The sequence below is a fragment of the Haliotis rubra genome, unplaced genomic scaffold, assembly GCF_003918875.1.
Source record: "Haliotis rubra isolate DU_JTF1 unplaced genomic scaffold, ASM391887v1 Scf778, whole genome shotgun sequence".
Taxonomy (NCBI): Eukaryota; Metazoa; Mollusca; class Gastropoda; order Lepetellida; family Haliotidae; genus Haliotis; species Haliotis rubra.
In genome coordinates, this window is record NW_025767499.1 from 358,582 (window position 1) to 383,456 (window position 24,875).

At 39.4% G+C, this 24,875-nt stretch overlaps 1 protein-coding gene across 1 annotated transcript in view; it reads left to right on the plus strand.

Moving 5' to 3' along the window:
- The first annotated feature begins 371 nt into the window (after positions 1-371).
- The window catches only part of LOC124260821 (nucleoredoxin-like), a 40,021-nt gene continuing 15,517 nt past the window's right edge, over positions 372-24,875 (plus strand). Inside the window, exons 1-2 of the mRNA XM_046695138.1 lie at positions 372-812; positions 22,263-22,511. Coding sequence (XP_046551094.1) covers positions 492-812; positions 22,263-22,511 — 570 coding nt within the window. The 5' untranslated portion in view covers positions 372-491. The remainder of the gene's footprint in view (positions 813-22,262; positions 22,512-24,875) is intronic.

The following is a 24,875-nucleotide window of genomic DNA, read 5'->3' on the forward strand; positions in this document are numbered from 1 at the left end:
CCGGCATGGGCTCGTATATAAATTATATCACTGGATTAAGGAAAACCAAGTTCTATGGATAGACAACTATGGATTAGACATTAAAGAAGTTGTCTATCCATAGAACTTGGTTTTCCTTCACCTATACAACTTCTAAAGTGCCTCTCAAAGAAATCACTGGATTGTCTGGTCCAGACTCAGTTAATTACAGACAACTGTCATATATCTGAAACATTGCAGAGTTCAGCCTCAAACAACAAACAAAGAAATAAACCTCTCTTCCCGTTTATCCCACCGTCCCGCACTCCGGGTAGAAAAAGCAGCTCGACCGTTCTCATTTCCTAGCTGTGATGTCCCCGCCGGCTCTCCGTACAGTCTATCCCGTATGCAAATCCCGTCAGTATTTTTAGCATCAGGTCACCTCTCTCTCTCGATCTCTCTCTCCTCCCTCCTGTAGACAGACTTGCAGTTATTGACTTGTGTTAGACAGGGAACCGGCCGGTTGGGCTTGGATGACGGAGGTTACGATGGCGACTCGACTGGAGGCACTTCTTGGAGAGCGAGTCATCAGGGTATCGGGCGAGCCCGTGGGTGTCAGGACGTTATGTGGAAAAGACAAAGTCATCGGATTTTATTTCTCAGCACAATGGTGCCCCCCTTGCAAAGGATTCACGCCAAAGCTTGCGGAATTTTATAAAAACTTCAAAAGCTCAGAGAAAGGATGTACCCTAGAAATTGTGTTTGTAAGTTGGGACAAGGATTTGACATGTTTCACGGAATATTTCTCGACCATGCCGTGGTTAGCCCTACCATATCAAGACCGGGACAGAAAGGTAGGTTACCCCACCCTCCACCCCTCTTTTCCCCCTCGATACCCGACTGTGCCATTCATCAAGTGCTAAGTGACATTCCTGGTCAGACTGTCAACTTACTGCTGTCTCCGACAGTCTGACAGCTGCCAGTCAAACTGTAGATGAGCCAAGACGCTCACAAATGGTTTGGTATTTTTACCGTTATGTTTTATGAGTTACATGCCAGATTCGCGTAGTAGATAGGCCGCATAATTTAGTTCACATTGGCGTTTTCAGGCCTGTTGCTTTCCATTCTCGTGTGTAAGGTCAACTTCGGAAAATTACGAGTTTTCTTGTAGTTGTTAAGTGGAACTTACAAACTGATTCGAAGAACATTGGTTAAAGTTTAAGTTGGTAGAAGAACTCCCCGTCTCGGTCAGGTCATCTCGCCCCAGTCCACACTCGTTTATTTATCATGGACGGAATCAATTTTGCTAACGGTCTCACGTTTCTACAAGAATAAATATACTAGCTTTCTCATTATCTTATACGCCATGATAAACCTGAGACGAGTGTACAAGTTTCGATAGCGTGGGAAACAGGGTGAGATTTTCGATTTGGTTCAATTACTCAAGTTGTGCCATTGTTTGTGTGGGAATGGAATGTCAACAATTCGGGCTTTGTTGTTTAAAATCCATCTTTACATCTGACCGTAGGTAAACATTTTCTACGGAAGTTATCGCAATATCGACATGAGGGGGCAGTAAAGCACGTGTATGTGTGAACTAACTTCAGCGTTGTCACGCGTGTGTGCGAGAGATTAGAGGGTGCGTGACGGTGTCGGGGCGCGAGCTATGGTGTGATGGTACACTTTCCCTGTGTATATACCAAACTGACAGATTATCGCCTGTGTAAGCTCCTGACACGATGAAGTGATACATATCGGAGTCAAGCTTGGCATTTCCAGCATGCAGTGCTATCAGAAAGAGGTGTCGGGAGTTCTTAGCGGAGACACGCTCAGATCCTCAACACGTTTTTCACCTGCGTCAGTGTTTCTTTGTTCTACGTGCGTGCACTATTGTGTCATACGACACGGCCCACGTTGAAGGCTGTCTGCAACTAGCGGCGTCACCTCGACGACACATACCATTATTAACTTCGTTGTCGTAGAAGCTGCAATATTTTACAGGCTGAATATTTATATTTTGTCACAAGAAGATAATGGCTGGGATTTGATCTTCTCACGTGAAAAGAGAACAGAGAAATCGATAAATTTAACACATGCCCTGAAGAAATCAATTCATTATGGGAGCACAGGTGTGCTTTGATGCTACAGAAAGACTGACAGAATGGATGAATAAAACTTTTGGGACAAACACACACACACTTTCTCTGATCTGTTTGGCACGAGTTTAAACTGTATTTAATTAATTTCAATTAAAATCTATTTGCATGTCCATTCTGTTATCCTATGTGTCAGCAGAATGAAGAGATATAGGTACGGTTCATAAGTTTTTGGAAATAAAAACTTACAACTGTAAAGTATATGTTGTTAACTGTAACAACTTTAATCCCTTAATGTCAAATGAAATGTTCAGAATATTTAGCCACAATAAATAAATTTTCATTTTTTCTTGCCTTCCGTTAAAGATATGAATATCATGAAATGAATGTTTATCTCATATTCAATAATGGGATGCAAATTCTCTATGGAAGGTGAAATTGGTAAATTGAATAAATTTGCTCTTAAAAAGAATTGATGATGGGTTAGATGAATGGATGAATTAGAAAGTAGGAAAAAAAGAGAGTTTTCTCACATAAATTTGTAGTAGATATAAGGTCATGACTCTTTAAAACATCACTCAATGTATGTTGATATATTTGAAATCCTATTTATTGGCCAGTCAATGTTCCAACTATTCCAGTTTGCAAGAAGTGATAAGCTCCTGGTTATAAACCTATCACAGCTAACTGGCTTCGGTAGCAACAGTAGGTGAATGTCATGGTAATAGACTCATTTTGTATTCTTGATACAGTTTTCATGAAAACAGTTTCTATTTTATTTAACATTTTCCAGACTATTACCATGAAAACTACTTTTCATTTATTAGTGCATTGTTAACAATACTTCCATGAAAAGTGCTTGTGAATTAAGTGCTCTGTTGAGAGTACTTTTACGACAAGTGCTTGTGACTTAAGCACATTGTTCAGGTTACTTTCATGACAAGTGTTTGTGACTTAAGTACATTGCTCAGACAAGAGTATGACAAGAGTAGCCGATTTAAGTACAATGTTCACAATACTCTGTGACACATACATGTGATTTATATGCATCATTTAGACTACCTTCATGACAAATATTTATGACTTTACAGTGCCATGTTCATAAAACTGTCCTGACAACTATTTATGTGCAATACTAAAAGTCTGTGACAACATTAACACAGCATAACCTGTACTCATTTTCAGTTTATGCAGGTGTAATCAATCTGTCATGTCACATGTCTGTATATATTCTACAGGCCATTTAAACAGTATGGCCTTTATGGCTACTTAAGTTGTCTCACTTACTGTATATGTTGATGTTATGCTAGGGTTTAGGCCACCCTGTTGTGAGACTTGGTCAAACATCGAGTCAGGTCAAAGGTCAGGGCAAGCTGTCCAGGGCACTTCTCCCATCAGCTGACCTAACACATTGCTCTTATTGTATATCCTTGTTTATAGTGGATTTGTTATAAGCTCTAATAACCAGGCTGCCTAACTGTGGTATCCCCTTATCTGTTCATCAGTGTATATCAGATCTTAGCTCACCTGGCAGAAAGTTTGGCTTGTAACCAATCTTTAATGATGTCAGCAATGTCTGTAAATATTTTTAGTTAAGAAACTGATGAACTAATGAAGCTGAAACTTTATGTTTTATATTAAAATGTGCACCGTCCATTTGTGTGTCCGTGCGTCCGTCCGTGCACATTCGTCTTTTCTGGAGCATAACTTCAAAACCCTTCACTATTTCTTCACCAAACGTGACATATAGGTAGATCTGCTGGTGTACTGGTGCCTTTTGGTAGTTTTGGATTTCTGTATAAAATTTTTTTTTTTGCGTTTCCATGGCAACAAGTTTGACTTTGACTGAAAATTGTGGTAGTGTTCTTTTCCAGAGCGGAACTGTAAAACCATTCAATATTTCTTCATCCAAACTTGACACATAGATTGGTCTGGTGGTATACTGGTGCCTTTTGGTAGTTTTGGAATTCTGAACAAATTTTTTGTGTGTTTCCATGGCAACAAGTTCGACTTTGACTGATTTTGGTGGTAGTACTCTTTCCAGAGGAAAACTTAAAACCTTTCAATACTCTCTTTCCACTTTGCCATATACACACCAAAACATTTGACATAATCATAACTAGTAGACATATTCATGAAGAGTATTTTTCCATTCCGGGGGATATTGATGACTTTGTCTTCTTGTTTACTTTGTTGTGGGATTCAATTCATTGTCAATATTGACAATATTGCAACATTTTGTCTTGTTTTAACTATGCTCTTATATTCTCAAAATGTGCATATGACCCACCCATTGTCTTCTGCCCTGCCCTACCCTGCCCTGCCCTGCCCTGCCCTGCCCTGCCCTGCCCTGCCCTGCCCTGCCCTCTGCCCCACCCCGCAATGTCTTGTATCTTCTGCCCTGAAATTGCCATACAGAGACTGACATGGGCGAATCTAGGAATTTCAAAAGGGGGGGTTCAGGGGGTTCGAAAAAAAATCTTCAATGTGGTCTTAAGTCCTTTTCAAAGGGGGTCGAACACCCCCCACCCCCTCTGTCTGGATCCGTTTAGTGAAGTGCCTGTCTCTGTCTTTTAAACTGGGGTCTGTATAACCAGGTGAGCTACAGGTTCTATTCATCTATGGAATTTCCCATTAGAAAAGTCCTCTTGTGTGTGCCTAAGGATTTACAACACTACTTTATTGGCTACAAGTAATACATTATTTATCTAATCAATATACTAATCCCCTCAATCACCTAAACAAACAACTGTACCATTTTTTCAAACAAGTTTGCAATCCAACTGAGCCACTATGTCTTTTGTCAGTCTGTTTATCTAAACCATTATTACTTGTACATTTAACAGGACTGAACAAAGAGGAATAAGGATTTTAAATTAGTGACTGAAAGGGCTAGTGGTTTCTTGGGTCGCCATCTTCTTTTGAGATAGATTGTTTCTAATTCCTGTCTAGAACCCTTAATTTGATTTCACTTTTGATGAAATATGTATAGTATTAAATGATCAGAGGTCAGAGATTGGACATACTGATAGGCAACAATGATTGGATGAGGGATATGACAACCAGCAACCCTGGTGTTCTTGTTGTCACTCTTCTCCTTGAGGGGCCGTGGGGTAGCCTAGTGGTTAAAGCATTTGCTCGTCATGCCGAAGGCGCGGGTTTGATTCCCCACATGGGTACAATGTGTGAAGCCCATTTCTGGTGTCCCCCAATGTGATGTTGCTGGAATATTGCTAAAAGCGGCGTAAAACCATGCTCACACACTCTCCTTGAACCCCACAAGTAATATAAGTAGTGGAATATAGTCACAAGTGGCCCTGTGGTTGAAGGTGTAGCAGAATGTTCTGCCGAGTAACTAGGGGTGGGTATTGAAGAGAATTTTCATGTTATGATATATTGTGATGTGAAAGCATGTATTGCAATATACTGCAAGAAGTTTTTTTTAACAAAAAACTACTTATAATTGAGTTAATGCTTGATTGATGAAGCAAAACACAATAAAATCACTATGCTTGATTAGGTTTTAATAAAAAAATAATAATCATGACAAAATAAAAATGTAAATAATGTTTGGCACAAATGAAACAAGGAAAGGAACAATTTAAAAAACAGAAATATCCGAATATTTCTGAGTGTTACGAAGTTTTCCGAATGCATGTGCGAATACCGGTTTTCCATCAGCGTATTGCAGTATGTATTGTTTCCATGTCTGAACTGGTAAATACCGGTAAACCGGTTATATTGTGCAGCACTACGAGTAATATCCCTGAGCGATACATGAACCACTTAGCGTACGTTCATTTCTTGATTTTATTCCTCCAATATAGTCCATCATTTGATCTGTTTAATATCCTGCAGACCCACTCTGTAGTGTAGTAGACCCACTCTGTAGTGTAGAAGACCCACTCTGTAGTGTATTAGACCCACTCTGTAGTGTAGCACACCCACTCTGTAGTGTGGTAGACCCACTCTGTAGTGTAGTAGACCCACTCTGTAGTGTAGAGAGTAGTAGACCCACTCTGTAGTGTAGTAGACCCACTCTGTAGTGTAGTAGACCCACTCTGTAGTGTAGCAGACCCACTCTATAGCGTAGTAGACCCACTCTGTAGTGCAGTAGACCCACTCTGTAGTGTAGTAGACCCACTGTAGTGTAGTAGACCCACTCTGTAGTGTAGTAGACAGAGCATTTGCCCAGATACCAGAAGGTCATTGTTTGATCTCCAACTGTGTAATGCCTGGAAACACTAAAAGATGGTACTTGTTGTTACCTTGTCTGTCATTAAGGAGACGAGGCTGGTTTGCTGAGTCAGCACACTGTTAATGAGTTAGGTATCCATGTTAAACTGCTATATATATGTTAGTGGGCCAGCAGCATAAACTGGACATAAGCTCTACAGGGGTGGATACAAGATTTTGAGAAAGGGGTGGGGTGGTGGGGTGGGGGTGCACACTCTTGAGAAGGAGAGGGGGTGGGGTCATTTTCACCTGTTTTCAATGGTCATTTAATAAACTTTCAGGACAAGGGGGGGGGTGCACACCCCTGCAACCCCCCTCTGTTGATCTGCCTATGTCGATGATTGCTCGTTGGTAATGATCCAATCATCAATTGTGAGATTTCAACCAATTCCCAACAATACTTCTCACACACACCAGATACACTTACATCAACTGATTTTTAGCAAAATTCACAAGGATTTAACATTCATGGTCTTTAGAAGTTTTATAATTTAAGTGGTGTTACTTAAATTTGGTTAAAGGCAAAGATACCTGAGATGATATACGATTTTAATGAAGCATAGGTCCAAAGATCCTGGGAGTGGTATACAGTTGATATCACATCAACAGTGTTTCTACCATGTATATTGAGGAGGGTGCAGCTGCAGAGAAGTTAATTTTCTAAACGTATTACATGTTGAAATAGCAATAAGTTCTCCAGCACTACCTGGAATCATTGACATCATTAAATATTAATTAGAATTATACAGGACACTTCATAGAATGACTTCAGACAATATTCTTAGGCCAAACATTTTCTAAAACTTGGTTTACCAATCTACTAATTCCAAAATATAAAAAATAAAATACTAATTCCAAAATATAATAAATAAAATACTTTTAAATAAGCATTTTACTGTTTCTATCAGTAATCTATATAAAAAAGTTATTTAAAATACTATAACTGAAAATTGTAACGTTAACTTTAAAACTTCAAAACATAATAAATGAGGATTCTAAAGACTGATCTCATTTCCTTACCTACTTGTCATTTTAAGAGAAATAGATAAGAAGCTTTCTAAATGGAAATATTTCCAAAATCCTTCCAATGTGCCAACTTAAATGTTGTGCCAAAAATTTGTAAAAAAAAAGAAAGTACAAAAGTAAACAAATATGAAAATAAGATAATAAAAATTGTGGCCTTATAGTATGCTGAAATAAAACTTTAGCCCAAGGTTCCTTGGTTGCTGTTTATTATGTTTAATGTCACAGCTCCCCTGACTCTGTAACCTTAAGAGCAGGTGTTTATTATTCCTCTTGGAACACATCCAGATGGCGGTATTACGCAATGCTTTTATCAGCTCACCTTAGCCCACCCCACAGTGCTTTACCATCATATGTTGTCTGGCGCGCCTATTAGCATAGTCATGAATATCTCATATTTCATTTCAGCTTCTTTCCAAAAACAGCCTGTCTGAATGAGGGTAATTGAATTTGTCCAAGACATCAAAATCATTATTTCAATATGACTGTCTGGCAGTTATCTTTAATTTCTAAAAAAGTCATTTTTTCCTCCTTAAAGAAAACTTAGCACGGAGCTGAGATTTGATGGGTGAGATGCATTCCATATGTACTGACTACTCTGGTGGGCATCTTTGGTATCTTTGGCATCAATAATTCCTGGAAATGCTTTCTTGGAATTTTCAAGAATGTGATTAAAAACCAGCAGTAGTTTTTGCCTAATCATATGAAAAGATACATTCCTTTGATGTTACTTTTTATTAATATAATAAAAATTTGTTATATTTGAATTATTCCTGAATGGATGAACTAAGTGGATTGGATATTGATAAGGGATATCTTATGGTATATTTTAGTCATTCGACTATCATCAGGGAGCCATCATATAGTCAGAATATAGGTGATGGAGATTAAGGCATGTCAAACTGGGTTTAACTGTAGTAATGTGAAAGAAGTTGTTGATGGGTTTCACTGTAGTAATGTGAAAGAAGTTGTTGATGGGTTTCACTGTAGTAATGTGAAAAAAGTTGATGGGTTTAACTGTAGGAAAGTGAAAGAAGTTGATGATGGGTTTAACTGTAGTAATGTGAAAGAAGTTGATGATGGGTTTAACTGTAGTAATGTGACAGAAGTTGATGATGGGTTTAAGTGTAGTAATGTGAAAAGTTGAGTTGATGATGGGTTTAACTGTAGTAATGTGAAAAAAGTTGATGATGGGTTTAACTGTAGTAATGTGAAAAAAGTTGATGATGGGTTTAACCGTAGTAATGTGAAAGAAGTTGATGATGGGTTTAACTGTAGTAATGTGAAAGAAGTTGATAATGGGTTTAAGTGTAGTAATGTGAAAGAAGTTGATGATGGGTTTAACTGTAGTAATGTGAAAGGAGTTGATGGTGGGTTTCACTGTAATAATGTGAAAGAAGTTGATGATGGGTTTAACTGTAGTAATGTGAACAAAGTTGATGATGGTTTCACTGTAGTAATGTAAAAGAAGTTGATGAAGGGTTTAACTGTAGTAATGTTAAAGGAGTTGATGATGGGTTTAAGTGTAGTAATGTGAAAGAAGTTGATGATGGGTTTAAGTGTAGTAATGTGAAAGAAGTTGATGATGGGTTTAACTGTAGTAATGTGAAAGAAGTTGATGATGGGTTTAACTGTAGGAAAGTGAAAGAAGTTGATGATGGGTTTAACTGTAGTAATGTGAAAGAAGATGATGATGGGTTTCACTGTAGTAATGTGAAAAAAGTTGATGGGTTTAACTGTTGTAATATGAAAGAAGTTGATGGGTTTAAGTGTAGTAATGTGAAAAAAGTTGATGATGGGTTTAAGTGTAGTAATGTGAAAGAAGTTGATGATGGGTTTAACTGTAGTAATGTGAAAGAAGTTGATGATGGGTTTAACTGTAGTAAAGTGAAAGAAGTTGATGATGGGTTTAACTGTAGTAATGTGAAAGAAGATGATGATGGGTTTCACTGTAGTAATGTGAAAAAAGTTGATGGGTTTAACTGTTGTAATATGAAAGAAGTTGATGGGTTTCACTGTAGTAATGTGAAAAAAGTTGATGGGTTTAACTGTTGTAATATGAAAGAAGTTGATGGGTTTAACTGTAGTAATGTGAAAAAAGTTGATGGGTTTAAGTGTAGTAATGTGAAAGAAGTTGATGGGTTTAACTGTTGTAATATGAAAGAAGTTGATGGGTTTAACTGTAGTATTGTGAAAGGAGTTGATGATGGGTTTAAGTGTAGTAATGTGAAAGGAGTTGATGATGGGTTTAAGTGGAATAATATGAAAGAAGTTGACTATCGGTTTAACTGTAGTAATACGATAGAATGTCAGATTGACTAAACTAATATGACAGAATCATATGGTCTTTAAACTTCTTTTGGGGAACATGTTACAAAATACACAGAGGATAGAGTGTCACCAGTTTGATGAAAGTATTGCATTATTATTAATCAGTCCCACAAACCCTGCAACAAATATATCTAAAAATCAATTTCAAGACTGAGGTATTACTGCAGTTAAAAAAAATGGTGTATATTGTCTCTCTGCTCCTTTTTATTATAGTTTAACAAAATAATATTTAAATACTGTATTTTTTCTGTAAGACTGTTAATTTCAGAGACTAAATGTGAGTCTATATTCTTATCAACATAAATATAACTGTTGGTAAAAAAGACAAAAACTGTAGTACTAATTCATTTTTCTTCAAAGTTGATCATTTATCTAGCAAAAACTGTAAGGAGTGGTAAACGTCAGCATGAATGTTACACAATGTTACAATTATATTGTAAAAGTGTTGAATATTACATTACATTGTTGCACTATGGCTGCCTTGTTCCCAGGTTCAAAGACTTTAGTTTCATCTTGTGTTGGCTGAAAGCTGAAGGAAATGCATGTCTTGGGTTCGTAATTCATTAGTTGTTGAGTCATTTGTGTGAAATTACATCACTTATCACAGATAATGTTCAACTGTGGTTGGCGTGTTCTCAACAGCTTTCGCTGAGCTGACTGTTAACTCGGATGACATGTCGTGTTCCCCCATTAAAACAGAATATGCAGCAAATTGAAGAAGGCAATTTATTTCCTCATAAAAGTCACCATTCTCTTATTTTTTGGGCTGTAAATATCACTGAAACTTCCAAGGTAAACATGTGAATTGTAAACGTGTTGTATTCAACTCAAAAAGAGCCCTTGAACTGTGGAAGGCTCCCAAATAAAGGAGACTCTTCAGCGCGCTGAATGAAAGTTGGTGCAGTGGACTGAAAAAATAACCTCCATGTTAAATTGTCCACAGTTAGCTATACAACGCTATAGGAGCAGATATTCACTGTCACAGGTATTCTTTGGCAGAAGCTTATAAATATTATTTATGGATATTTTTTATTCATATGACATATTTTTTAATGTTACCTGAAAGGAAGAATCACAACATGAACCCCTTGTGTTGTGGAAGGAGCTCCCTCAGTAAGTGCATGACGAGTGAACGCTTTAACCACTAGGCTGCCCCACCGTCCCTTTCAGATTTGAAATACTAATATATATGTATGACAATAAGATTGGAAAATATCAGTTTATTGCCTTTTTAAAAATCATGCATATTTTTGTCTTGTTCGCAAGGTCTACACAAGTGAATTGAAATTAGGAAAATTAGCAACAGATTCCCGAGATTTAAAAAAAGAAAAACAACAAGAAACATCTTCCTAAATGTGATGTGTTTACACATATATTGTGGCCATTGCATTGAACAGAAAAATGAGTGTGTGAGGTCGTAGCTGGATCCAGAGGGTGTGTGTGTGTGTGTGTGCAGGGGTGTGCACCCCCACCCACACCCCCTTTTGTCGTGAAAGTTGATTAAATGACCATTGAAAATGGCTGAAGATGAAGTGTGCACCCCCATTTTTCTCAAAAAGCTGTATCAGCCCCTTGAGTAAGTTAATATTCAGCATCCAGTCAGTAATATTTTAGCAATTTCATGACAAGAACAATTTATATATGAAAAATAAATATATTTAGAACATACAAACCTGTTGTCAACGAACTGTGAAATACGAGAGTATCTTAGATACTAGATTAAAACTAGCATTTTATCATTAAAAAGTTACAAATAGAGAACAACACAATATTAAACAGGAGTGTAGAACACCAGCTACTGAAGATCCATCCCCTCACATGGGGACTTATAGTCCTTTTGCCACCTGCACTGGACCCTAGCTGGATTACACCATCCATTCAGATTTTGGTGATTTTGACAGATGTAGTCATAGATTAAAAGAACACCTATTCTATGATTCAGTAAGATGAAGGTTTTGGTTATACTAAGATGACAAAAACATGCAGAAAAAGTCAAGTGTATGGGTGCATTTTTTTCAGTTCATAACAAATAACAGGAAGAGTGCATACAATATGTTGGTGTACATATTGCCATACATGAAATGTAATATGAAAGTCTGGCCAATACTCATCACTAAATAGCATAATGTTGAAAAGAACCTTCCTGTCAAATTGTACAGTTTTTACATGGGGGCAGTGGGGTAGCCTAATGGTTAAAGTGTTCGCTCATCACGTCGAAGACCAGGGTTCAAATCCCCACATGAGTACAATCTGTGAAGCCCATTTCTGGTGTCCCCTGCCTTGATATTCCTAGTATATTGCTCAAAGTGGCGTAAAACTAACTCACTCACTCACTGTTTTTTCATGAATGAGTGAGTGAGTTTAGCTTTATGTCGCTTTAGCAATATTCCAGCAATATCACGGCGGGGGACACCAGAAGTGGGCTTAACACATGGTACTCATGTGGGGAATCGAACCCGGGTCTTCGACGTGACAAGCAAACGCTTTAACCATTAGGCTACACCACTGCCCCTTTTCATAAATGAAACAAGCATCATCATAAATACTAGTTGAATCATCTTGTGTGGCCTCAAATGCAACTGTGAACACCGTGCAGATCTCCTCATAATTACATCACTCCCAGCTAAAAAAATCATATTAAAATCTTCTGATTAGATTCAGTGTTGCCAAATCCAAGAGACCAAGATTTGGAATGCAGAACTTAATGCCATGCTTGTGTTCAGGAAAGGTGTTTCATGGGTTATTCCAGAAGGGCTGATTATCGCAAGAAATTCTGTGCTCAGTGATAAGCAAGATGAAGATGGTCTGAAGCAAAGCTATGGTGGTGCAAGCGCCTAGGTTATGTCATAACAAAATGGAGATATACTACTCAAAAGCGTTAAGGAACAACCATTTTTTCACATGATTATATTTCATGTATCCTTTGAATAACCTTCCAATCCCAGCTTGTAATGAATGCCAGGCAGGATTCAGAGACCCACAGCTTAGTAATTCATCCCTTGTTCCAAGGTTATATTTATTGTAGAGTGATGTGATTTAAAAGTAGTATATGCTGTTGCACATACTAGACATTTGATAGGTTATCATGTTGTGCTCTTTTGTATCTGATGCTTTGTGGAGGCTGGTGTCTTTTAGACCAGAGAGAGAGAGAGAGAGAGAGAGAGAGAGAGAGAGAGAGAGAGAGAGAGAGAGAGAGAGAGAGAGAGAGAGAGAGAGAGAGAGAGAGAGAGAGAGAGAGAGAGAGAGAGGGAGGGAGGGAGGGAGGGGGAGGGAGGAGGAGAGAGAGAGAGAGAGAGAGAGAGAGAGAGGAGGGGAGGAGGTAAAGCTGAAGTACAATGTGAGAGAGAGAGAGAGAGAGAGGGAGGGAGGGAGGAGGGAGGGAGAGAGAGAGAGAGAGAGAGAGAGAGAGAGAGAGAGAGAGAGAGAGAGAGAGAGAGAGAGAGAGAGAGAGAGAGAGAGGCATAATGGCCTCATGGTCCAGAGTGGGGGCGGTGGGGTAGCCTAGTGGTTAAAGCGTTGGCTCGCGCACCAAGACCCGGGTTGAATCCCACATGGGTACAATGTGAGAGAGAGAGAGAGAGAGAGAGTGAGAGAGAGAGGGAGGGAGGGAGGGAGGGAGGGAGGGAGGGAGGGAGGGAGGAGAGAGAGAGAGAGAGAGAGAGAGAGAGAGAGAGAGAGAGAGAGAGAGAGAGAGAGAGAGAGAGAGAGAGAGAGAGAGAGAGAGAGAGAGAGAGGGAGGGAGGGAGGGAGGGAGGGAGGGAGGGGAGGAGGAGAGAGAGAGAGAGAGAGAGAGGCATAATGGCCTCATGGTCCAGAGTGGGGCGGTGGGGTAGCCTAATGGGGTTAAAGCGTTGGTTCGTCACGCCGAAGACCCGGGTTAGAATCCCCACATGGGCAAAATGTGTGAAGCCCATTTCTGGTGTCCCCCGCCGTGATGTTGCTGGAATATTGCTAAAAGCGGCGTAAAACCAAACTCAGTCAGTCAGTCAGTCATGGTCGAGAGTACAATAAATACATGTTTTTTGTTTTGTTTTTTGTTTGTGTGCATACAATACATATACGTCAATATAATGCATCAATATATAGCCGTCAAACAGGTAGATTTCTCTTCAGATAGATTGCTAGGCTTTTAATAACATTCATCTTTTTTTTGGGGGGGGGCATGACAACTGCTTAAACTTAAGTACATACGGATTTATATGATAATACACAGGAATAAGCTGCATCCTCCTTGTATGGTAGTAAGGACATACTAATAGAAAGTGGTATTCATCCTCTACGACATCTAAATGACACTTGCTACATATTGCTATAGTATCGTCTACATTGTCTTTATTGAAACACAACTGTTGGACACCCAGTTTGTGCGATAAGCAATGGAATTTACATAAAATGCGCCATAAAATGAAATATGGTAATTATTATTGGAGGCTGGTGCCTTTTAAACCCTCTTCCAGTACTTGAAGAAATACGGTATCAGTATAAGGCAGGCATGATTGATGTATATGGTGTTATTGCCTGCTGTATGTGTCATACAGTGTTCTACACCATTATACAAGAAGGTTGTATCACTATCATGTTACTGTTGCCTGTGGCATATTATCCAACCTCTGGTTATATGATATATACATAAGTATCAATATTTAACACTAAAACAGCTATATATGATAGAACTGATTATTTTAATGTTTTCATAGACAGATCTACCCTGAATTATATATTAGTATAAAATCGATAAGTGTAATGCAGTAATTCATTTAAGTAAAGCCCTATAACAATCATTGCAATATTTATTAAGTTTCTATTTTAATGATAAGGGTAGAAATATTAAATAGATAAGTGTATTCAGTTGTTCATTTGAATAAACCCGATTAAAACAATTGCAATTGTTTTTTAAGTTTCATTTTGAGAATTTTTTTTTGAAATGAACTTCATATGTACCAAGGTATTACTTTGTGCCAGGATACATCCATGTTGTACCGTCTGTATCAGTGTAGTCACTTACATCAATGTATGAGAACTAATTATGTTAATGTGTCACAGACAAAGCTACCCTGAATTTTATAGAAGCATAAAATAAAAAAGTGTGATTAATTTGAATAAGGCCTTATTAAAACAATAGCAATTTCGATTAAAGTTATATTTAAAAACTTGTTTTGGAAATGAACTTCATGTGTACCAAGGTTCTACTATGTGCCAGGATACATCCATGTTGTACCCGGATGTATCAGTGTAGTGACTTCCATCAACGTATGAATCTATTAATGTACAGCTATCAAGCAGTCTATGCACCTTGAGAAGATAGAGGTACACTTGACTCGATGTGAACGCTCTGGGAAATCACTTGCTCCCCCTCCTTTCACCCCCTCCTCATCATGCACGTCTGTTATCACAGCTCTCTGAGTTGTGGTTGTCTGTTGTAAGGAAGCCCAGTGATGGCCAAAGCAGCTGTGGGGAGGGGGAGCAGGAGGGGGGAAGGGGAATCCCACCGATGCCACCACTTCACAAGTCACTTCTCTCCAGATATTGTTATCTTATCGGGAAGGATGCTTCAACACGGCAGACAATGCGGGTCTGGGAGTATAGCATTAGTGGGGAAATTAGCAGGCACTTGCTAAATTCCAGGATAATGCTTACAGCCCTCTGTAAACACTGGTACCAGCCCTACATTGTTATACTTACCATTATCTACATGCTCCTGTAAACATTACTATCTGTTCTACGTTGTTGTGCTTGAGCTAATGACCCAACCTGCCCCTGTAAACAATCTTCACTGTTCTACATTGTTATGCTTGAACTTGTGATCTTGTGTTCCCCTGTAAAGATATTTGATCTCTTCTATGTTGTTGTGCTTAAGCTAATGAACTCATCTGCCCCTGTAAACAATATTGACTGTTCTACATTGTTACACTTCAGTCAATGACCTCATGTAGCCCTATAAACAATATTGACTGTTCTACATTGTTACACTTCAGTCAATGACCTCATGTAGCCCTATAAACAATATTGACTGTTCTACATTGTTACACTTCAGTCAATGACCTCATGTAGCCCTAAACAATATTGACTGTTCTACATTGTTACACTTCAGTCAATGACCTCATGTAGCCCTATAAACAATATTGACTGTTCTACATTGTTACACTTCAGTCAATGACCTCATGTAGCCCTATAAACAATATTGACTGTTCTACATTGTTACACTTCAGTCAATGACCTCATGTAGCCCTATAAACAATCTTCACTGTTCTACATTGTTACACTTCAGTCAATGACCTCATGTAGCCCTATAAACAATATTGACTGTTCTACATTGTTACACTTCAGTCAATGACCTCATGTAGCCCTATAAACAATCTTCACTGTTCTACATTGTTACACTTCAGTTAATGACCTCATGTAGCCCTATAAACAATATTGACTGTTCTACATTGTTACACTTCAGTCAATGACCTCATGTAGCCCTATAAACAATCTTGACTGTTCTACATTGTTACACTTCAGTTAATGACCTCATGTAGCCCTATAAACAATATTGACTGTTCTACATTGTTACACTTCAGTCAATGACCTCATGTAGCCCTATAAACAATATTGACTGTTCTACATTGTTACACTTCAGTCAATGACCTCATGTAGCCCTATAAACAATATTGACTGTTCTACATTGTTACACTTCAGTCAATGACCTCATGTAGCCCTATAAACAATATTGACTGTTCTACATTGTTACACTTCAGTCAATGACCTCATGTAGCCCTATAAACAATATTGACTGTTCTACATTGTTACACTTCAGTCAATGACCTCATGTAGCCCTATAAACAATATTGACTGTTCTACATTGTTACACTTCAGTCAATGACCTCATGTAGCCTTGTAAACAATATTGACTGTTCTACATAGTTGTGCTTGAATTTGTGATCTTATGTTCCCCTGTAAACATATTTTATCTCTTCTATGTTGTTGTGCTTAATGAACTCACCTAAACAATATTGTTCTACAGCCCTCAGTCAATGACCTCAATAGCCCTGTAAACAATATTGTTCTACATTGTTACACTTCAGTCAATCACCTCAGGTAGCCCTGTAAACAATATTGACTGGTTATTGTCTGACCGTGATCTACCGCTGTCTTTTTTTGGTCTCTAATGATCAAACATCTGGATGGTCTGCATCAGACCTAGTTATTTACAGACAGTCATTTGGATTGTCTGTGTCATGTATGTTTAAAATAAATATATATGACATGGCACAGTTTAGGTGGTAAAGAGATTTTCAAACCACTGATATAATTTTCTTGTTTTTTCAATATTTTGTGCATCAAGGGGGCAAGGTTTTCTGCTATATTTCCAGCATCCAACCCATACATTTTGACACACTGGATCCATATCAATATTCACAGAAAACACTGGGACCCATTCCATTGTTTCTGTGACAGAGACACAAATCTGAGCGCCAGGGAATATCTTGTGACTGTTTCACTGCTGTTCCTTTGTTGGTAGGATCTGATCTGCCACATCGACATCTTCTCCTGCGTTACAGTATGGCAGGTAGTAGATAGTCCAGTTGGTTGTCACTTCTAGTCTAGATAAACGGTAAATTGAGTTGCTGGTGTGGAGATGGTGGTGTTTATATAAAGATAGCAGGCGGTTCAGTGTCTCTGACTCGGCTTTGAATTCAGCTTTGAGAGATATGTACGTGCTACATTACATTCACAGATTACAGGGTTAGTGTTGGGAGAATGCAGACTTTCAGTTTCGACACAAATGATTGATGTACAATACATATGATCTGACACTTTTTTGGTTTTTTGTGTATAAATTTGACTATGTGATTGGCAGAATTGTAAGTATAAGTGTAGTATTTGTCTGATTGTGGAGGGGATACAGATGGCTCATCTGTTTACGGTACTGTACTTTGAGAGTTTGTATCCAGAGTTGTATCCCTATGGCATACAAGTTATTAAGTTTGTTCGTCGTTCCCAGTTTGCCTCCAATGTTCATCAGCAACAGGTTTCTGCTCATGGGTTTCACCAACTAGGTAAATGTCTACGACCTGCATCACTCACTCAGTATCAATTATGTTTTTCTGTCAAATGCAACAGAAAAATGTATGAAATAAGGCCCATCCGACCACCCGAGACGGTCTAGATTTCTGACATACGGTCTAATTTACAGCTAGCCAGGCCGATGATCTGGTAATTTTTTAGATGTTCCATACATCTGAGTAAATTCACCATATTTGGTCTGGTTAAATCCATTTTGGGCTGGTAACATTTTGAAGTTACCAGCCCTGATGTCTGGCTGGATTTTTGGCTTATTTCATACACTGAGAAAATATTTGAATTTTTAACTGTAATTCGGTGATGTGGGATTTCATCTTTCCTCCATCCATTTGACTGCACTTCCATCTCTGCATCAATTATATCTGCTAAAATCCAGTCCTTTATAACCCCTAAACCTAGGAATGCAATAAACATTCTCCATGTCTCTCGACCCCATGGGGAGTCTGTGTAACCTATGCAGTTAGGCTACCAAAAACATTTAGTGGTGGGACTTGGTGACCTTGCATGTCAGTCTACCCGATGGTGTGCTCACAGTATCAACCAATGGACTGTCTGGTCAAGATTTGGGTATTCTCAGGCAACTAGTGTTGGGAATTGGGTAAAATCTCACAATTGATGATTGGTTCATTACAACCGATCATTCATTGAGTATAATTGATTAGCGTCACAAATTTCACATCTTTAAAGGATGTCTAGTATGTTAGGAACATAAATTTCCTGGTGTGTCTTTCAGATAAATTCAGTCATAACAAGGAACGAGCTTGTAGTGCTTATGAAAAAACCCAAAATTAATCTGAAAAATATTGTTAATGCAAACAAGTGTTCCAAAACTGTTTGTGTTCGTTTATGAGAAAACATTATCGATTGCTTTGTCATTCATTCATTGCGACCAATCTTCGATTATTTCAATTAATCGGACCACCACTACAGGCTACATCATCACAACTGGAATATTACATACACGCACGTCTCACAAACCCATACACACGCCCACACATGCATGCATGCACACACATACAGAGTAACACACACCACATGTGCACACACAGCACATCCTAATCTTCAACTGAATATTACTTTCAATATTCAAAATGGCAGCCTCTACAGCACACTTCTGTGACAAATACAACCTTTTCCCTGTAGCATATAAATCTTTAGAGGATGTCCGTATTTACAAGAAGCTGGATTGTGTTTTTGGAAAATTCAAAATGGCTACCTCATGAGAATTATTGTGCTAGTGATCTTTTACATACCCCTGCCATAATGTTAGAGGGGATGTAGGAATATGTCTTGTCCAGCTGCCCAATCGTATTTGTTTCTGGTGCACAGCACAAGGGCCACACTTAGTATTTCTTATCAAACTTTCAATAGATATATCAAACTATGATTGCTCTTCGGAATTTTAGGATTTTTTACCTTTTTAATTTCCATGACAACAAACTGGACTTAGGCACAAATGAGGGAGGGGTTTGTTTGTTTGTTTGTTGAATATAACTTGAAGACCATTCATTATTTCTCAACAACACTTTGTCTGGTTTCCATGGCAATAAATTCCAATAAATGGAGGGTTCATTTTCATTTTTATTTCATCACTTACACGTCATGTGATCAATTGTCTTTTATGTTTTTAGAATACCAGTACTTTAACGTCTTATATGTTTTCTCAGTCAGTGGAAACAAATGGAAGAACCATACTATCCAACTTCACACAGTAACACCACCCCTCTCAGAGAGCTCAGATTGCACCAGTAGTCTGTCTCACAGGCCCTCAACAGGGGCGGTGGGGTAGCCTAGTGGTTAAAACGTTGGCTCGTCACGCCGAAGACCCGGGTTCGAATCCCCACATGGGTACAATGTGTGAAGCCCATTTCTGGTGTCCCCCGCCGTGATGTTGCTGGAATATTGCTAAAAGCGGCATGAAACCAAACTCAGTCAGTCAGTCAGACCCTCAACTGCATTATTTTCACTTCCAACCAGCTACTATTGTAGTGTTATAGCGTAAACTGAAGCAAGTCTAGATTTCTCAGGTACTGAATCTCCCATCTCACTGGGGCTCCTTTTCAATTTAAAATATATTATTTGTTTCTTTCAAAATTGTATATATTTAGAGGCTAAGCGTTAGTCTAGAGTACCAGTCTAGAGTACCATGTTGGTCTGTATATATTTAGAGGCTAAGCGTTAGTCTAGAGTACCAGTCCCCCTAGCAACGAATTACTCAGATTTTGATTCAGTGTCATTGCCTCCGTAGAATAAGTCCCAGGTGCCTTCCCTCAGGGAACATACCGCTGGCAGGGGGGATAATAGTACTTCTTGCTTGTTACTCTGTGGAATGCATCTGCAGTATTAATGACTTGAACTTGTGCCAATGACACCAGGTGTTCATGAGATGAGAGTAATGCCTTCAAGCCGCTTCAAGAATCAGGATAATGTTTTGTTTGAGGAGACCGATATGAGGAATGTTTTTCAGTGGCATGCAGGCTGTTAGATTGTGTCAAGTGTCAGTATGCATTTAGCTTTGTATTTTGTTGGCGTGGAAACTTTTAATGAGGCAAACAGAACTAAATTGCTGTCTGTTTTGAACTAATGTGAAACTGAATAAAAAAGATGTTATCAAGTCCTGTAGATGTTACCCCACAACTATTCCTGGATATCAGACGCTCTGATTCAATGATTTGCTCAGGGATTCCCAGTGTATATATATTTATAGTGTCTTGAAGTAAACACCATTATATGCTTCTTGATTGGGTTCCTGTGTCCACAGAAGAAGCTGCTCTGGGCATTGCTGGTCTGTGTACTGAAACATTGAAGGATCCATGTTGGTCTGTGTACTGAAACATTGAAGGATCCATGTTGGTCTGTGTACTGAAACATTGAAGGATCCATGTTGGTCTGTGTACTGAAACATTGAAGGATCCATGTTGGTCTGTGTACTGAAACATTGAAGGATCCATGTTGGTCTGTGTACTGAAACATTGAAGGATCCATGTTGGTCTGTGTACTGAAACATTGAAGGATCCATGTTGGTCTGTGTACTGAAACATTGAAGGATCCATGTTGGTCTGTGTACTGAAACATTGAATGGATCCATGTTGGTCTGTGTACTGAAACATTGAAGGATCCATGTTGGTCTGTGTACTGAAACATTGAAGGATCCATGTTGGTCTGTGTACTGAAACATTGAAGGATCCATGTTGGTCTGTGTACTGAAACATTGAAGGATCCATGTTGGTCTGTGTACTGAAACACTGATGGATCCATGTTGGTCTGTGTACTGAAACACTGAAGGATCCATGTTGGTCTGTGTACTGAAACATTGATGGATCCATGTTGGTCTGTGTACTGAAACACTGATGGATCCATGTTGGTCTGTGTACTGAAACATTGATGGATCCATGTTGGTCTGTGTACTGAAACATTGATGGATCCATGTTGGTCTGTGTACTGAAACACTGATGGATCCATGTGTGTCTGTGTACTGAAACACTGATGGATCCATGTTGGTCTGTGTACTGAAACACTGATGGATCCATGTTGGTCTGTGTACTGAAACATTGAAGGATCCATGTTGGTCTGTGTACTGAAACACTGATGGTTCCATGTTGGTCTGTGTACTGAAACACTGATGGTTCCATGTTGGTCTGTGTACTGAAACACTGATGGATCCATGTTGGTCTGTGTACTGAAACATGAAGGATCCATGTTGGTCTGTGTACTGAAACACTGATGGAATGTTGGTCTGTGTACTGAAACATTGAAGGATCCATGTTGGTCTGTGTACTGAAACACTGATGGATCCATGTTGGTCTGTGTACTGAAATCCATGTTGGTCTGTGACTGGATGGATCCATGTTGGTCTGTGTCTGAAACATTGAAGGTCCATGTTGGTCTGTGTACTGAAACACTGATGGATCCATGTTGGTCCTGAAACACTGAAGGATCCATGTTGGTCTGTGTACTGAAACACTGATGGATCCATGTTGGTCTGTGTACTGATGGATCCATGTTGGTCTGTGTACTGAAACATTGATGGATCCATGTTGGTCTGTGTACTGAAACACTGATGGATCCATGTTGGTCTGTGTACTGAAACACTGATGGATCCATGTTGGTCTGTGTACTGAAACATTGATGGATCCATGTTGGTCTGTGTACTGAAACACTGATGGTTCCATGTTGGTCTGTGTACTGAAACACTGATGGATCCATGTTGGTCTGTGTACTGAAACACTGATGGATCCATGTTGGTCTGTGTACTGAAACATTGAAGGATCCATGTTGGTCTGTGTACTGAAACACTGATGGATCCTTGTTGGTCTGTGTACTGAAACATTGAAGGATCCATGTTGGTCTGTGTACTGAAACACTGATGGATCCATGTGTGTTTGTACTGAGACACTGATGGATCCTTGTTGGTCTGTGTCAAACATAATATTAAAGAGGTATCAGTTTTGTAAGTTTTCTTTATTTGTTAATGATTGAGTTATGTCTGCAATGAACAGAATGTTTCAGTCTGTTTGCAATGTTTGTAGAAGACCTAATGTGTGATTTCAGGCAAAGTTGGTGAAGAAGTTCCGAGTTCAGGGCATCCCGAAGTTGGTGCTGCTGGATGGGGAGACGGGGAAGGTCATCACAGTCGACGGCTTCAACCACGTACAGGAGGACGAGGCAGGCCATGGCTTCCCATGGAAGTTAAAACCGTTTCATGATGTCATGAAGGGAAAGTTACTACATGAGAAAGAAGAAATAGATGCATCAATATTGCAGGGGAAAGTGGTTGGATTGTACTTCTCAGCTCACTGGGTAAGTAGACACTATATATAATCATACCTGTGATATAATTATTCCACTATGTCCTAGAGATTCCACCATGTCCTAGAGATTCCACCATGTCCTAGAGATTCCACCATGTCGTAGTGATTCCACCATGTCCCAGTGATTCCACCATGTCCTAGTGATTCCACCATGTCCTAGAGATTCCACCATGTCCTAGTGATTCCACCATGTCCCAGTGATTCCACCATGTCCTAGTGATTCCACCATGTCCTAGTGATTCCACCATGTCCTAGAGATTCCACCATGTCCCAGTGATTCCACCATGTCCTAGAGATTCCACCATGTCCTAGTGATTCCACCATGTCCTAGTGATTCCACCATGTCCTAGAGATTCCACCATGTCCCAGTGATTCCACCATGTCCCAGTGATTCCACCATGTCCCAGTGATTCCACCATGTCCTAGTGATTCCACCATGTCCTAGTGAGATTCCACCATGTCCTAGAGATTCCACCATGTCCTAGTGATTCCACCATGTCCCACAGATTCCACCATGTCCTACAGATTCCACCTTGTCCCCACTGATTCCACCATGTCCCACTGATTCCACCATGTCCTAGTGATTGTCCTAGTGATTCCACCATGTCCTAGTGATTCCACCATGTCCTAGAGTGATTCCAGAGATTCCACCATGTCCTAGTGATTCCACCATGTCCCAGATTCCACCATGTCCTACAGATTCCACCCTGTCACAGTGATTCTCATCAGCTGTTCCAGTGATTCCACCATGTCCTACAGATTCCACCATGTCCTACAGATTCCACCCTGTCACAGTGATTCCATCATGCTGTTCCAGTGATTCCACCATGTCCCAGTGATTATACACCATGTCCTAGTGATTCCACCACCATTTCCTAGTGATTCTACCCTGTTCCAGTGATTGCACCCTGGCCTAGAGATTCCACCATATCCTAGTGATTCCACCCTGGCCTAGAGATTCCACCATATTCTAGTGATTCCACCCTGGTCTAGCGATTCTACAATGTCCTAGTGATTCCACCCTGGTCTAGAGATTCCACCATATCCTAGTGATTCCACCCTGGCCTAGAGATTCCACCATGTCCTAGTGATTCCACCCTGGTCTAGCAATTCCACCATATCCTAGTGATTCCACCCTGGTCTAGTGATTCCACCCTGGTCTAGAGATTCCACCATATCCTAGTGATTCCACCCTGGCCTAGAGATTCCACCATGTCCTAGTGATTCCACCCTGGTCTAGCAATTCCACCATATCCTGATGATTCCACCCTGGTCTAGAGATTCCACCATATCCCGGTGATTCATTCCACTATGTCTGAGTGATAATAGATTGTTATACTTTGTTGTATTTACCAGGATTATGATACTGAACCCCTGCAGGGATAGATGGACTTTAAACTGGTGTCATTAAACGGTAATTCTAGAACGTTGATCTGATTTTAAGAGCAGGCATATTCAAAGTGTCATTTTGCCCATCAATCTGTCATTTGATTATGAAGCAGAGAATATGAGGTATTAAGCAGATCTTTCATCAAGCCAGGTTCTGCATTGTCTCCCCAGCCTCTCTCCACCTCGTCCATGAAGCAGCAATTCTCCATGGGCGATGCTTGCACGAGCATCACAATGTTCAATTCACATGACTCAGAATCTACTATAAGTGGGTTCACCATAGTTGGGATTTGGAAAGTTGTTGATTTTGACGTTTCAAAGCCAATCATTGATCCATGGTGTGGAATTAAAATGTCAGTATACTCATGACATTATTTTCATCCGGCTAATTATGTTGAGTTGCTAAAATATTTATACTATGAGGAAACAAGATACCTAAATGGTCTCAACAATGAAAATAAGCTTCATGTTTTTTCCCATTATTTATAAACTTTAGAGGCAGAATTGTTAGTATTCCCTTATCTGTGATGTTCTTACAAAAATATCACAAAGTCAACTCTCAAGTTGCACTGGATGGAGGATTAAATTCAAATTCTGATGGAGTTCAGGCAGAGATCACGACTGTAGTTTTCCAACTTACTGTAATTAAAACCATCTTCTGTGGCCAAGTGGGGAAAGCATGTTCTCAGAGAGTGGAAGGTCTTTGTTTGATACCGATACTCCCACTCACCCACCCGACCACAAATGTACAAAATAATGTTATTTACTGCAAATAAGATTGTGATGAAATTGTATATTGACTCAGGATGGTGAAAGACACAAAACTGAACAAACCTATGATATGTAAACACATGAACACCTTACTGTTAAATGAGGGGTGGGGTAGCCTGGTGGTCAAAGCATTCACTCAACCCTCTTCACTGTTCTAGCTGAAGACAGGTCCCTCGTGTGGATACAATGCATG